General features: G+C 33.6%; 1 protein-coding gene across 1 annotated transcript; it reads right to left on the bottom strand.

Annotated features, from left to right (window-relative positions):
- Positions 1–12,471, bottom strand: LOC126975692 (uncharacterized). The gene is made up of 6 exons (XM_050823695.1): positions 12,286–12,471; positions 5,775–5,931; positions 4,390–4,507; positions 3,249–3,383; positions 1,943–2,156; positions 1–499 (listed from the first exon to the last, which is right to left on the bottom strand). The coding sequence occupies exons 1-6, from the start codon at positions 12,446–12,448 to the stop codon at positions 345–347; spliced, it is 942 nt and encodes a 313-aa protein (XP_050679652.1). The 5' UTR covers positions 12,449–12,471; the 3' UTR covers positions 1–344.
- Between the last annotated feature and the right edge of the window lie 1,471 nt (positions 12,472–13,942).

Raw genomic sequence — 13,942 nt, 5'->3', positions numbered from 1 at the left:
ATTTTGAGTATATTTTATTTGATCTCAATTTTCTACTAATATTTTTCAATAACGCATAGAATATTTATTAAAAGAAAAATTTAGTAATCATAATGTTACACCATTCAATGTTTTTATATATTATTTATAAACATACGCATACATTCACTTACCCGTTTGTGTTTTGATCAAGTAGAGAGAAGAAAAACCATTTGTTTAATATTTATTGTTTTAACACCTATTTATATGGGCTGAAGCTCTTTGAAAGTTTTGTCTTCATGTATAATAAATACTTAGTTAATGTAGCCCATATACAAATATATATAAAAATATTAAACATTACATAAATTTAGTTCAACTAATGTTTAGTCTACGCTTAAAGCTCTAAATGTTCCTGGTAATCCAGCATACTCTTCATTAAATTCTCCTTTCGGTCGAAGACTCTCATCTGTAGATGCCAAATTCATGTCGTTAACATATTCTCTGTGCTTAGGTGAAGACAAAACCTCAATCCATTGATCTGGAATTACAAAAATGTTAAATTTAATACTTTTTGATATTTTATGATGTTTTTGTATTAAAATATTTTTATTTAAGTTGTTTACTTATTAATTTTGTTTTCTTATTTTCAGATGAACATATTACTTGATTTTAAATAAATATTTTTTTAACTTCTGTTTGAAAATAGCCCTCAATTAATCATTAATATTCCCCATAAACAAGAACCCACAAGCAGCTAATCTAAATTCACCTTGGTTGCCGTTGCGCTACGTTTACTGCTATCATAGACATATAATATATAATATACCAGTGGGAGGCGCCTTTGCACAGGATGCCGGCTATATTATGGGTACCACAACGGCGTCTATTTCTGCCATGAAGCAGTAATGTATAAGCATTACTGTGTTTCGGTCCGAACGGCGCCATAGTGAAATTACTGGACAAATTAGACTTGACATCTTAATTCTCAACGTAACGAGCGCAGTTGTAGTGCTGCTCAGAATTTTTGGGTATTCCAAGAATCCTGAGCGGTACTGCATTGTAATGGGCAGGGCGTATCATTTACCATCAGCTGTAAGTCCTGCTCATCTCGACCCTTATTTTCATACAAAAAATTCAGGCGTAAAACAAACAAAGTGTGCGAGAGAGAACAACATCTCTAATGATGATATAGTAAGAAAGAAAAGGAAAGCGAATCTATTAGTACTAGTAAAAGATTTTGATTGACAAGTCATAAATAGTCAGCCAAGCTTGGAATTACCTCCTTAGTATTTTGAATATTAAATTCGTTTATTACTAGCTAACACGGTCTCTGAAAAATCCAAATTGTTCACATAATTATCAGGGCTGTCAAGTCGCTTGTATATCCCAATATTCAGTCTATCTCTTACTTGAGATAAAAATCGTAACTATCGTTGACTTTTCTGTCCCAATAAACTTATCAATGGTAACTCATCTAATCTGTACACACTGTCTGTCAATGGGACGACGTATAGCTAACCAGCGATAGAAGTTTGTATGGAATTTTCAAACGACTTATCGGGTATAATGGGACAGCTTCAGATTATTGACTGCTATTCTCTCTATCTGTAGATATTATATTGGGAACGGCCGTTAGACGTATGCGTATTCGGTGCAGAATAACTTCCGATGTAACAATAAGTGATTGATATTGATGCGATCATGATGTACTACAAAATTAGGACCTACATAAATAATTATTACAGTTACAGTTAAAAAATATAAAATATTAAAATAAAGGTAAAAGACAGGTTAGGTAAACTTATGTTTACAGAATACATAACATTGTAGATATCTCTTGATCAAAGATATCTAAATTTTAGTATCTAGTTGAAAAAAAAGCTATAAACGTCATTCATTTGTTTCACCCAAAGGAGCTGTTTTAAATAGTTAGCAGTTACTTAAATCAAGTGCTCTAGGAGATGTAATAATTAATACTCACTTTGTATATAGGCAAGGGATTGTTCAGTACCACCGAAGTCGATCGGCAGCACTTCTTCTCCTATTAATTTAAGTATCTCATCATAGTTCTCATGACACTGCAGACGTTGGATTAGTTTTGGTTTTAACACAAGCTTCAGTATGGAGAGGAAGGATTGAACTAATTTGGATTTTGAAATTATGTGGATTCCTTTTAAGCGTATCCCGTAGCATCCCTAAAATTAAAATCGTATATTTTTAAAATTTAAATTGCCAAGGATCAGTTAAATATGTATTAGTGCACCCTTTCCTCCACCAATTATTTTGTGTAAGCTTACTAATATTCATAGTAGATATATTTAGGTGATGTTTTTAAGTATAATAAAATCAAAAATCTTTCGCAGATCTAAAAAAAATACACTTAGTAATGTCAAATTAAAATAAATTTGACGAAATGCTACCACTTCGGAAGATTTGAGAAACTTACAAGAGAATCATTATAGTTTTTTAAAACAATATTAAACACACGTTTCAAAATACGAAAACGAAAAAAAAAATAAGATTGAAATAAATCACATAAAATCCAAAAGAGTTATGTAAATGCATTTCAGTTCAGACTGTTATAAATAGTGATTTAAACGGACATTGTTAAACAATAAATATTTAAAAAAATATAGAACTTCAAAATTAATAACTATGGCATGTCTTTCAATGAGAGAGAGGACCATCCAGTAACCACAAGTAGCGTCTGATCATGAGTATTATGCATGGACCAGCCATCGGTTCCCTCAAATATAATATCTTAGGGAAGTGAATGAGCCGCTCCGCGAGATCACCACAAGCAATGACGGTAACAAGAGTGTGTAACTGTGTATAAATGAAATGCTCACGAAGTATTTTGATGAAAAGTTGGTTAGCCGGGCCAAATAACATAATATTATAAAATAGAAAGCTGTAAAACGAAAGGGAGTATAAAGTAGCGAGAAAAATAAAGCAGAAGGGAGAGCTATTGCCAGTGGGAGGCTCCTTTGCACAGAAAGCCGGCTAGATTATGGGTACCACAACGGCGCCTATTTCTACAGTGAAGCAGTAATGTGTAAATATTACTGTGTTTTGTCTGAAGGGCACCGTAGCTAGTGAAATTACTGGGCAAATGAGACTTACCATCTTATGTCTGGTGACGAGCGCAATTGTAGTGAAGCTCAGAATTTTTGGGTTTTTTACGAATCCTGAGCGGCACTGCATGGTAATGGGTAGGACGTATCAATTACCATTATCCAATTAAATTTTACCACACAAACTACAAATAAATAAATATAGTGTCTTACTACGAATATAGTGACAATTTGTCGCAACTCAAGTGGATTAGCCTTAGCCAAAAATTCACCCAAGTTACATTCCGTCATATCTATTATATGTTGGTAGGCATCCACATAATCATGAGTCTTCGCGTATTCTGCAAGCTGAAAAAAAAAAGAGAATATTATTTCAACATAAGTTGCACTATTCTTCATTGAGATCTTCAGCTTTATAGGATTATTAAATTTATTAAATAACCTATAAGAAGAACATCTTCGCGTTCAATAGGCGTCACAGGTAGGGAGAGGCGATGAGGTGGGGGCCGAGGACGCCTGCCGGCAATCTCTACGTGTGTGCCGGCAGTGAAGTCGGGGTTCTTTTGATTTCTTTCTATCATATATATATATATATATATATATATATATATCTATATCTATATATTAAATATATATATCTTATCTATATATTAAATACAAATAAAATTTGTAACCAAAATTTATGATCGATGCGGGACTATAACCCGCAACCTCTCTGTTCTGTGCGAGCGCTCTTACCACTGAGCCAACGTGGGGGATATCACTTTCAAAATTACGTGTTACAATGTTAGTTGTCATGTTCCTCCTTGCTTCATTGATTTTTATGACATTTTATATAGGTATACATTTGGTAGGTTTGAGAATCGGTCTTAAACTATTCTTATATACCCCAAATTTTTTTTATTGCAATTTTATAAATTAATTTATATGGCAATACAACGCCAGGTATAATAATAATATAATATTTATGTAATTTTGTTTCAGTCTGTCTCTTAATTAATTAAACATTATTTTTAAACGGGTACGACAAATTTCTTATTATTATTATTTAAAAATATTATTGTTTTCTATTGTGGTAAGTTAATGTTCATGTTAATATTATGTGACTTTTTCATAGCATGTATTCAAAATTCACACAATTACGTGTGTTTAATACGTAAAGCTGTAAACAAACTAAATTGATAGACTATTTGTTCGTAGTAACAATATCAACATTACAACACACATCTTACACTTAACCTGTGTGAATCAACGCTTATAGGAAAGATGTTCTGCTTACACGAGGCCGTGCGCTCCCTGAATTTTGATATTATACATTATAGAGATATTTATATAATAATATTTATATACGTACAATGACCGAGTATCTGTAGTATTCAAGAAATTGTTCCACGTCTTCAACAATTCCATGAATTTTAAGTATGGAAACCCTCTGATATTTTTTTGTTAACCTTGGAAGCAGCACCACATACCTAAAAAAATAAATCATTCTTTTATATTTTAATCAATACCTTACTATATAACAAACTACATGTTTAAAATAATCTATAAATGATTTTCAATTGTTCATTCCAGATATATGGATTCAAAAATCTTAGAGAGGATAGGTTAAAAGTTAGGTATTATTAATTGAACGATTTAGGCTAGGTATTCCAAGATTTCCCTGATTGGTTAAGATATGTGGATTAGAGACACTTTGTAACCACAGATGCATTATTTTTATAGAGGACGATAAACAGGCGGATTAAATGTTAAGTGATCACCCCCGACTGCAATCTGTTTTGCAAGATCAAAGGAATTTTCTTTAAGATAGATGAACGCGTTTTTTTAAGGAATCCATGTCGGATCGTCCTGAAAATGCTAGACACCGCGCTCGAATGTTCTCTATAAAGATTGGTTGTACGTGGCAGATAGACAGACACATTTAGTTGTTGGGGATAATACCCAAGTCTGTGGTCTGGTGTGGAGCTTTGAAAATCTTCACGTGATAAATCCCGTAGAAGATAAATAAAAGTTGACTTATCTACGCAGCGCCAAGTATTTACATGCAGACTTACTTGAGCAGAAATTGAGTTGCTCCAGACTAAACACTAGGACAATATGTAGCCAGACCTGTACTTATAGAGCTAACTGCTGGAAGTTTCAGATGGCTCTTCTGCTCCATTCAGTATATTAACATTGAGTTTGAGATCTCGCATCCCTTATTCCGTAATTATTCGAATTTGACAAGAATTCAAGAAATGTACGTTCCGGATCGATGACTGTTTTTGGAAAAATGAGAAACGCTTACTCGTGAGCCTGTCTGCCTGTCCATCTGTCTATGTGCATCTAATCCAAAAACGTAGAAAATCACGCCAGAGAACAGAAGATATAGCAAGAAAGAAAACGCAAGCGTATCAGAAACGGTAATATCTGATTTTTATGTTAACTTTGAAGTTTGATTTTCTCACAACTTCAAAAGACCGTAGACATGAATATTATAACGTTTTAAATAAGTTTTAATCAACATGATACATCCAGGCGTTCCCGAGATAGCGGGTCTTGACAGATGGACAGATAGATCGACCGACAGACGGACGAGAGACATACAAGAAAGTGATGTTAAAAGGAGATTTCATTTAATCTTTTTGAGGTACCCTAGAAATCGACACACATACTGTACCTTTAAAAATCTTTTATTTTTGAATATTTTTGACATAATAAGAAAATTAAGGATGTTTAGGTATATGAAATACGTACGTTCTACTGAGCATTCTTGCAAACTCTTTCTTGATATCAAAATCACCAAAATATCTTGGAAGCAATGTCCTTATAGTGCATACGGAGTCTATTTGCTTTTTTGCCCGTTCTAAAGATCCCTTTTGTCCTATTATCGTAATCTCGAGGAAATGGTCGTCTGAAAAATAAAAGACCAATGTTAATTTACAGGTTTATTTTTTACTAGCAGTTACTCACGCCTTCAACCGCTCATACCAGAATAACCATATTAGTTGGCATTCCAATGCTGCCACATATATTATAGGTATCATATACAAAACAATTATTATATATTTCTCATAGTTAAGGCAGCATTCGTAAGAAACGATTTTGTTCGACCACTTTTTCCAAAAACGTCATTTTGTGTACATTGCTCTCTCAGACGTAGTATGCTACCGAAAACGTTAAAGCCTATTTTGGTTATATTGCTCTCTCAGTTATTTGCTACCGAAGTCATTTTGATGACTATTTTGGTTACATTGCTCTCACAGTCATTTGCTACCAAAGTCTTCAGACCCTATTTTGGTTACATCGCTCTCTCAGTCATATGCTAATGCCGTCAACTATCCTGAGTGAAATATTAAGCGAAGCTTAGAGAGAAATTAGGATCACTGGTATGAATGACTTTGATAGATAGACAGACATTCGCTAATGGAGGAAAATCTCTCAGAAAGAGATCCAACAACACTTCGCTATGGCGTCGACGAGAAAACTAAATTCATTTGCATTTTACGAGCAAATGAGATGATACCCTTATACGTGGACAAAGATGTATTTACTCAACATGTCAACCGTCTACTTAATATATTATATTAATAATATGTAACTCAAGGGAGTTTACATTTTTTTAACAAGAACAATGTTTGAAATAATAATAGAAATAATATTCAAATGACCAGTACATTAGTATGAGTAACAATTTTCCAAACATTTTATAAACTTGATAAAAAACAAATTATAATCTTGTTCAACTATTTGAGAATAATTTTGGCATAAATTATATATTTGTAACCCAGTCTGTCATTTGTCAAGACCATAGAAATCTGTGTAAAACCGTATTAAGAAAATTGGAAGTGCTAATTCCTTGCCACTGTCTTATATTGAGGGACTTGCACACTGAAATGGTGTGAAAAATGACGGCAATATAACCAAATTACGAATCTCATAGTGAAAACTGATCGCCATAACATATTTTGTTTCGAAGACACGGCAGTTTAGTAAAAAAAGAGTTTTTATGGAAGAGGACAAGTGAGCGTGCGGGTCACCTGACGTTATGTGATCACCGCCACCCACATTCTCTTGCAAGACCACAGGTATCACAGGAGCGATGTCGGCCTTTTAGAAAGTTGATAGCGCTTTTTTTGAAATAAACCATGTCATATCGTCCAGGAAACACCGCACAACGAAGCTCATTTCACAGCTTGGTTGTAAGAGGTAGAAAGTTACTATAAAACCACACTATAGACGACCGCCAGACATCCAGATGATGGGAATTATATCCTAATTTGTAGAATCCAGGAGTATCCAGGAATCAGGTAAATGTTTCGATCAAATCACAATGTCTCTACGTAACGCCAAGTGACCCAGCCGATCCCAGAGCACTAGATTCCCGACATTTCCGGCATCCCGATAATTCAAGCAGCTCCATGATGCACGCGATAAAATGGTTTGAGCTGATATTGTGGTGAGCCAGACCAGAGATGACAGCAATATGTGGCCGGACCTGCGCTTTGTACAGCTCTAGATTGCAGGTTTGGAGTGAAAATAACAGGATGCGGTTATTTCAACAGTATTTTCTAATTCTTTGCAGCTTAATCAAAACTTCATTGAGCATATATCATTGAAAGTATCAATGAGATGTATAATCAAATAATTCATCAAACAAATCATGCTACACATTTACTTGTACGTCTCAAGATATTGTAACAAAAGCCTCATACAGCTGTATATGTTTTGTTCAGATTGATTACTTCCAATATAAAATATTGTACTTTAAAATTATGTCTCTATTCTGATTATTCTATTAGTACGGAGGTATTAGTTGTCAAGTTAGACTCGAAAAAACATTTGGTGTGTTGGTTTATTGGACAAAGATTATATAAATATTGCGACTTAAATCGTTTTTTGTGGATAGTATTTACACAATCATATAATTTTTGCTGACATTGAACTATGTTAAGCTTTATATTAATGGTATTTTAAAACGTTTAGTTAAAATAACAGGATAATAACGTAATGATTTATTACGCAATCAATAAATACTATAGATGTCATAAATATTAAACAAATTGTACGCAATTTAGCATAGGTGGTAATATTGTCAATTGAGCACCGAAAATTTTGTAATTATTGTAAATCTTATATATATAGAAATAAATTGCTGTTCGTTAGTCTCGCTAAAACTCGAGAATGTCTGGACTGATTTGGCTAATTTTGATCTTGAATTATTTGTGGAAGTCCAAAAAAGATTTAGAAGGTGAATAAATAGGAAAATGCCTAACTACAGTTTACAGGATTAACTACAGTTGTTAACTATCTAGCAGATTATTTTTATGTAGATTGATAGATCTTAAGTTTGTGACAAATTAAATTTCTGAACCTAACCGTAATATTTGACATTTAACAACCAATATGTCGATCTATACCTCAAACAAAGAGTACATCGTTCTATATTTGTGAGTGACGATTACCGCTACGTGCGCGAGAACTTTCTTTGCTTCGGTTATCCTTTGTGATTGTAACTTTGTGTTTGTGTGGTCTTTTCACACGCTTTTATAAGCTTCAGCTGTATGTATGTTTGATTGTAACCAACTCATTAAGGCGCAATTTTGACCCACTTTAAACGGCCAGATTTCATTCAAACAATTTTTCTATGGCATATTTTCTATGAGAGAATTTATTGACGCACGGTTTGACAGTTCTGCTGTGCAACAATTTCTATACAACAACAGGGTGCATATTTTACGAAATAATTCTTGATGTTATAATTGACAAATTCATTAAAACATTATTTTATTTATTATAATATACAGAACTCAAATTAAATACCAAAAACTTAATTTTAATTTTTTTTTGTGCTACACTGTGTCATCTAGCTGTGTATAGTACTTTTCAAAGCAATGATAGCAGCATAGGTGAGAACAACCTGGAAGGAAATCATGTAAGAGTAATTTGATATTTCCTTCCTTCCACGTATGCTGGATTGCCTTTTAAGTCCATCGGTAGTTGCCTCACAACTCCCCATGACGAGAGCTTCTTTACCGTTTCCTTATCTTATGCAAAAGAAACATTGTTGTTGTTTGCTGTTCATTGCCCCTGCTTTAAATATGTTTTAATCAACATGATACATCCGGGCATTCCCGAGATAGCGGGTCTTCACAGATGGACAGACAGACAGATCGACCGACAGACGGACGAGAGACATACAAGAAAGTGATGTTAAAAGGGTTTCCATTTACTCTTTTTAAGGTACACTAAAAATCGACACTCATACTGTACCTTTAAAAATCTTTTATTTTTGGAAATCTATATTTTTGATGGATGTTTAGGTATATGAAATACGTACGTTCTACTGAGCATTCTTGCAAAATCTTTCTTGATATCAAAATCACCAAAATATCTTTATATCAACTTAAATGGTTTGAATATGTGTATCTTTTTATATAGGAGAGCCCAAACGAGCAAGAGGCTCACGTCAACTGCCCATGGACACCCAGGGGTCAGGGAAGACCAGGGTTCAAGAGATGCATTGCCGGCCTTTAAGATGGGAGTGTGCTCTTTTCTTGAAGGTTCCTCAGCCAGTCACTAATTGATTTAACAAAGTAGCTGTGCGAGCAGGGTCGTGCATATTATATAGGCAATTAAGCAGTGCCTACCACGTTACTAACCTAAGCTAAATTATATTTAGTAATTAATATATATTTAGTAAAGTTTTCCTTAAAGTTAAAACTTCTATTGAACACCCACTCATATAGTTTTTCCTTACGCTAGGTACCTACGGTAAGCAATCTTTGCATATTCCAAAGCTCAACTATGACTAGTTAGATCCACAGTGCCTACTTTGCTAGAAAACCAATGTACGCCTCTGTGTGCGAGCTAAGAAATTTATGCCAAACACGCGGTTGTGGTATGTCAGATGTCAACATGATGCGAATGTAATTTAGCATTATGATATAGTTTTCGGTTATGGATTTCGGCCGCTGGCATCGACACGTGTGTGTAGCTAAACCATTGAAATAAACCCTGATCACAACATAACATCACGTTTTAAGTAAACATTCTAGGTAATGTGATCATAAGCTCGGGTCATTGTTGAAGTTCTTTGAAAAAGAGCACAACGACACACAGTCACGCATACAGTAATTGTCAAAATGTTAAAATGTCTTTTGTGGTGCGTAGTAAAAGTAATACCTACATTAAAATTAAATACGGTATAACTGAAGCAACTGGTGTTTTGAGTTAAGCACAAAAACATAACTAAAACGGCATAAAAGGCATTTATTTTCTCAAAATTGATTCCTTTAGAATTCTTTTTGATGTCATTTCTAATATACGATATCTATATAGTATAGATAATACTACCGCTTCGGAAACAAATGGCGCTCTGAGAGCGAAAAAGTGACGCAAGAAACTCTCCCAGCATTCTTTTTTTGCGTTCTATTTATTAAAAATATACAATATTGTACTGTCATTGCTATTGCTATAAAAAATCATAATCTAGTCCAAGGCTGTCCGATCACTTAGATATTCAGCTGTAGAGCAGTAGGATTTTCGACAGAGCCATTTCTTAATAAAACATTTAAATTTATTTAAAGATAATGCCTGAACAGTGGCTGGGACTTTATTGTAAATGTGTATACTAGAAATGGGAAAATAGATATAAATCTATAAATCAAATATAGCCTTATATTGGTATATGTTAGTTAAAGCCGTTGAAATAATCTCTTACAAGATATAATACTATAGGATGACAAGGAAAATGTATTAAAGTAGATATTGTGTCATACATATAATAGGTAGGGGGAATTTAAAAATGTTTGTCGGGCCATTATGAATACGCGTTACACAGGATAGAGATTTTTGAATATTTTTAGAAGACGCCACTAAGGGGTACCTGTAGAAAAGTTAGTTAAACATTGCTTTTATTAATAAAATAAAACTAAAATGAATTTCGTACAAAATCAAATGGAACTAATAAAAATTATTTCTTTTATTAAAATTATTTCTTTTTACATTTGATTTATAGTCTACAGGAAAAAAAGGCTCTATACCTTTACCATTAGTTTATAGGAATGATAAAGTACCTTCAATTATCATCATCAGCTGGAAAACGTCCACTGCGGGATAAAGGCCTGCTCCAAAGATCTCCACGACGATCGGTCCTGCGCTGCCCTCATCCAACGTATTCCGGCGATCTTAACCAGATCGTCAGTCCATCTTGTGGGGAGCCTACCAAAACTGCGTCTTCCGGTACGTGGTCACCATTCGAGGACTTTAGTGCCCCAACGGCCATCTGTCCGTCGAACTATGTGCCCTGCCCACTACCACTTCAGTTTCGCAATCATTTGGGCTGTGTCGGTGACTTTGGTTCTCCTACTTAAGATTATTATTATAATCTTACTACTATTTTTTTTCCTAAGTACCTTCAATATTGCCATAAAAAAATATCACTAGTGGAGTATATTGCGTCATTTTTCTCTTTCAGAAACTGTAGTCATGCTTTAGTGTATATCAAAAAGTTTTCTAAAAGAGTACATTTACAGAACAAAAATTCCCTTTTCCCTCTTTATATGTAAGCCTACCAACAGTCCTACTTCCAAAACTTTGATCTATAATATTTATGTATTTCCATACTACTTCTTCTTACTTCTAATGGCTTCAATTAAATCCAAACAAACCGCAATCTTCAAATTGCTAGACTGTACGTATATATAAAATTAAAATTGACCGAAGCTGGCAACGTTTACCACGATCCTTTATGGTAACTAGATAAAAGATTTAAGAAATAACGACTCTTTATTCACGATACAGGCATTTATTGTTCGGAATGAAACAACAATTAAAATAGATAAGGATCTATACGTCACTTATGGTCGAGAGTGCATAAATAAATGTAATATTCATATGACAAACTCTCTATAATAATTCATAATAATAACCTTGTATTTAATGCATATGTGAATTTTCGCATATCTTCTTTCTGTATTTGTTTGAGGCTCAATTACGCATAAACCACTGATCGTGTCGACATGAAACTACCAGCATTCGATGAGAAATTTATCGTAGATAGTTTATGGCTACTTATGTTTTATTGTATTTGTAATAAGATGAATAAAATTAAATTTATTTCCTTTTATAACTCGGGGGCGGGAACTGCTAGTTATTCATATATAGAAGGTCTAGATATTATGTTCTTTACAAGTGCATTTCTCTTTAATTTTTTTGCATTTTCAGTATAATTAAAATTGAAAGAAATTTTCCACTTTATACTTACTAAAGTCCTTTTTCAGAAGATGCGGTTGCTGTTTTATCCACTCTTTCAATATCTTTAACGCATCACGAATTTCCTCCGGCTTGTCGAAGTTGACAGCTTTCCTCACTTGCTCCAATGTGTCAGGATGAAATTTCAATATTGTACATTTCGGTAACGATTCCATCGTGTTGACTGTAATGTTCAACTGCTCGACAGTAACTGTTTAACTATAAATTTGAGACCACGTTCGAAACCGGTAAAGTTGGTTAATAATCGACGATATGAAATGCGAATGCATTTGTATTTTTCATTTGAATTTTATTAATGATACAGGGATAATCTCTTTAAAAACCGGCCAAGTGCGAGTAGACCCCTTAAATATTTATTTTATTCTATTTTTTTAAAGAGAAATACGTCCTCTATGAACATTTCAACTGTCTAACTATCACGGTACATGTAGCTGTATCTAGCTGTGGACTCAGTTGATATTTATCCCTTTTATTTAATGTATTCTATATGTGTATTCTAAATGTATTACTGGTATCTCTATATCCAGAACTTTTTTTAAATACAAATAAAAAGTATAGATTTGCTTTTATAAATAAAATACAACTCAATATGGCCATTGGCTAAGCGGCGGTAATTACAATTTGTACTAATTGTAATATCTACAATATATTACCTACCCTTAAGTCGCCCGAGAATCAGTACACAAGATACTTTTTAACAAATACTGCAGTCTAACCTAGGTCACTTTCGTACTCATAATAGAATTGTTCTCAAGAAATGTAATTATGTAGTTAGTAATTGTTTTGTTGGCGATTCTAATAAATAAATATTGATTTATTGTTAATTTTAATGGTAAGATCTATTGCATTAATTATTTTTGGTATTTTGACATTTTTTATTATTTTGTTGTATTATTAAGGTTATTTTTGTTTTCTTACACCAAAGAAGTATAACTTCTTACGTTCCTACGTAAGTAGACACACCTTTTCAAGGATCGAACTCGACGAACAAGTTTGAACTAAGTTGTTTTTTGTTTGTTGGATCTTAAACATAAATATGCCTCGTGTTGTTGTAGAAGAAGTAACCTACGATTAATTTTCTGTTGTAATTTTATATGTGTAACAATACTAATATTTTAATGATTTATCTTTAAAAACTACAGGCTGCCTATTAATTTATAGGGCTTATCTTAATAAAACATCGCTCTTTAGCATAAAATTGCAGTTTACGTATCAACAATGTTTTATAGTTATCTGCTATGGGCTCACCCATTGTCAGATAATTTCAGTGGCAACGGAATAGGTTCTGGGATCTTATGAAAACCCTACCCATAGGGTAGGATACAAAAAAGGGTACATCCTATCCTGAAGGCTTGTGGTACCAAACGCGGAGGGCCGCTGGACCTTCTTCATCAGGTAATCGTCAAACCTTCCAAGAATGATGTTGACGTAGGTCTGGTCAAAAGAAAATCCAATAAGGATGACTTGTGTTCATCCACGTCTGGGAGCCACCCAATTAGTTGAGACACTAACGCGACTTAACCAATGGGACAGACCATATGCCAATGTAAAATAATGCACAAATCGCCATGCGTACAAAAGTGCAAAAAATCACGTTACTGAGACTTCTGTTTCGGGATTTTCATACTTTAAATTATATGTGTATGCCA

The sequence above is a fragment of the Leptidea sinapis genome, chromosome 37 (assembly GCF_905404315.1).
Source record: "Leptidea sinapis chromosome 37, ilLepSina1.1, whole genome shotgun sequence".
In the NCBI taxonomy this organism is placed as follows: domain Eukaryota; kingdom Metazoa; phylum Arthropoda; class Insecta; order Lepidoptera; family Pieridae; genus Leptidea; species Leptidea sinapis.
This window is presented reverse-complemented; position numbering and strand designations above follow the sequence as displayed.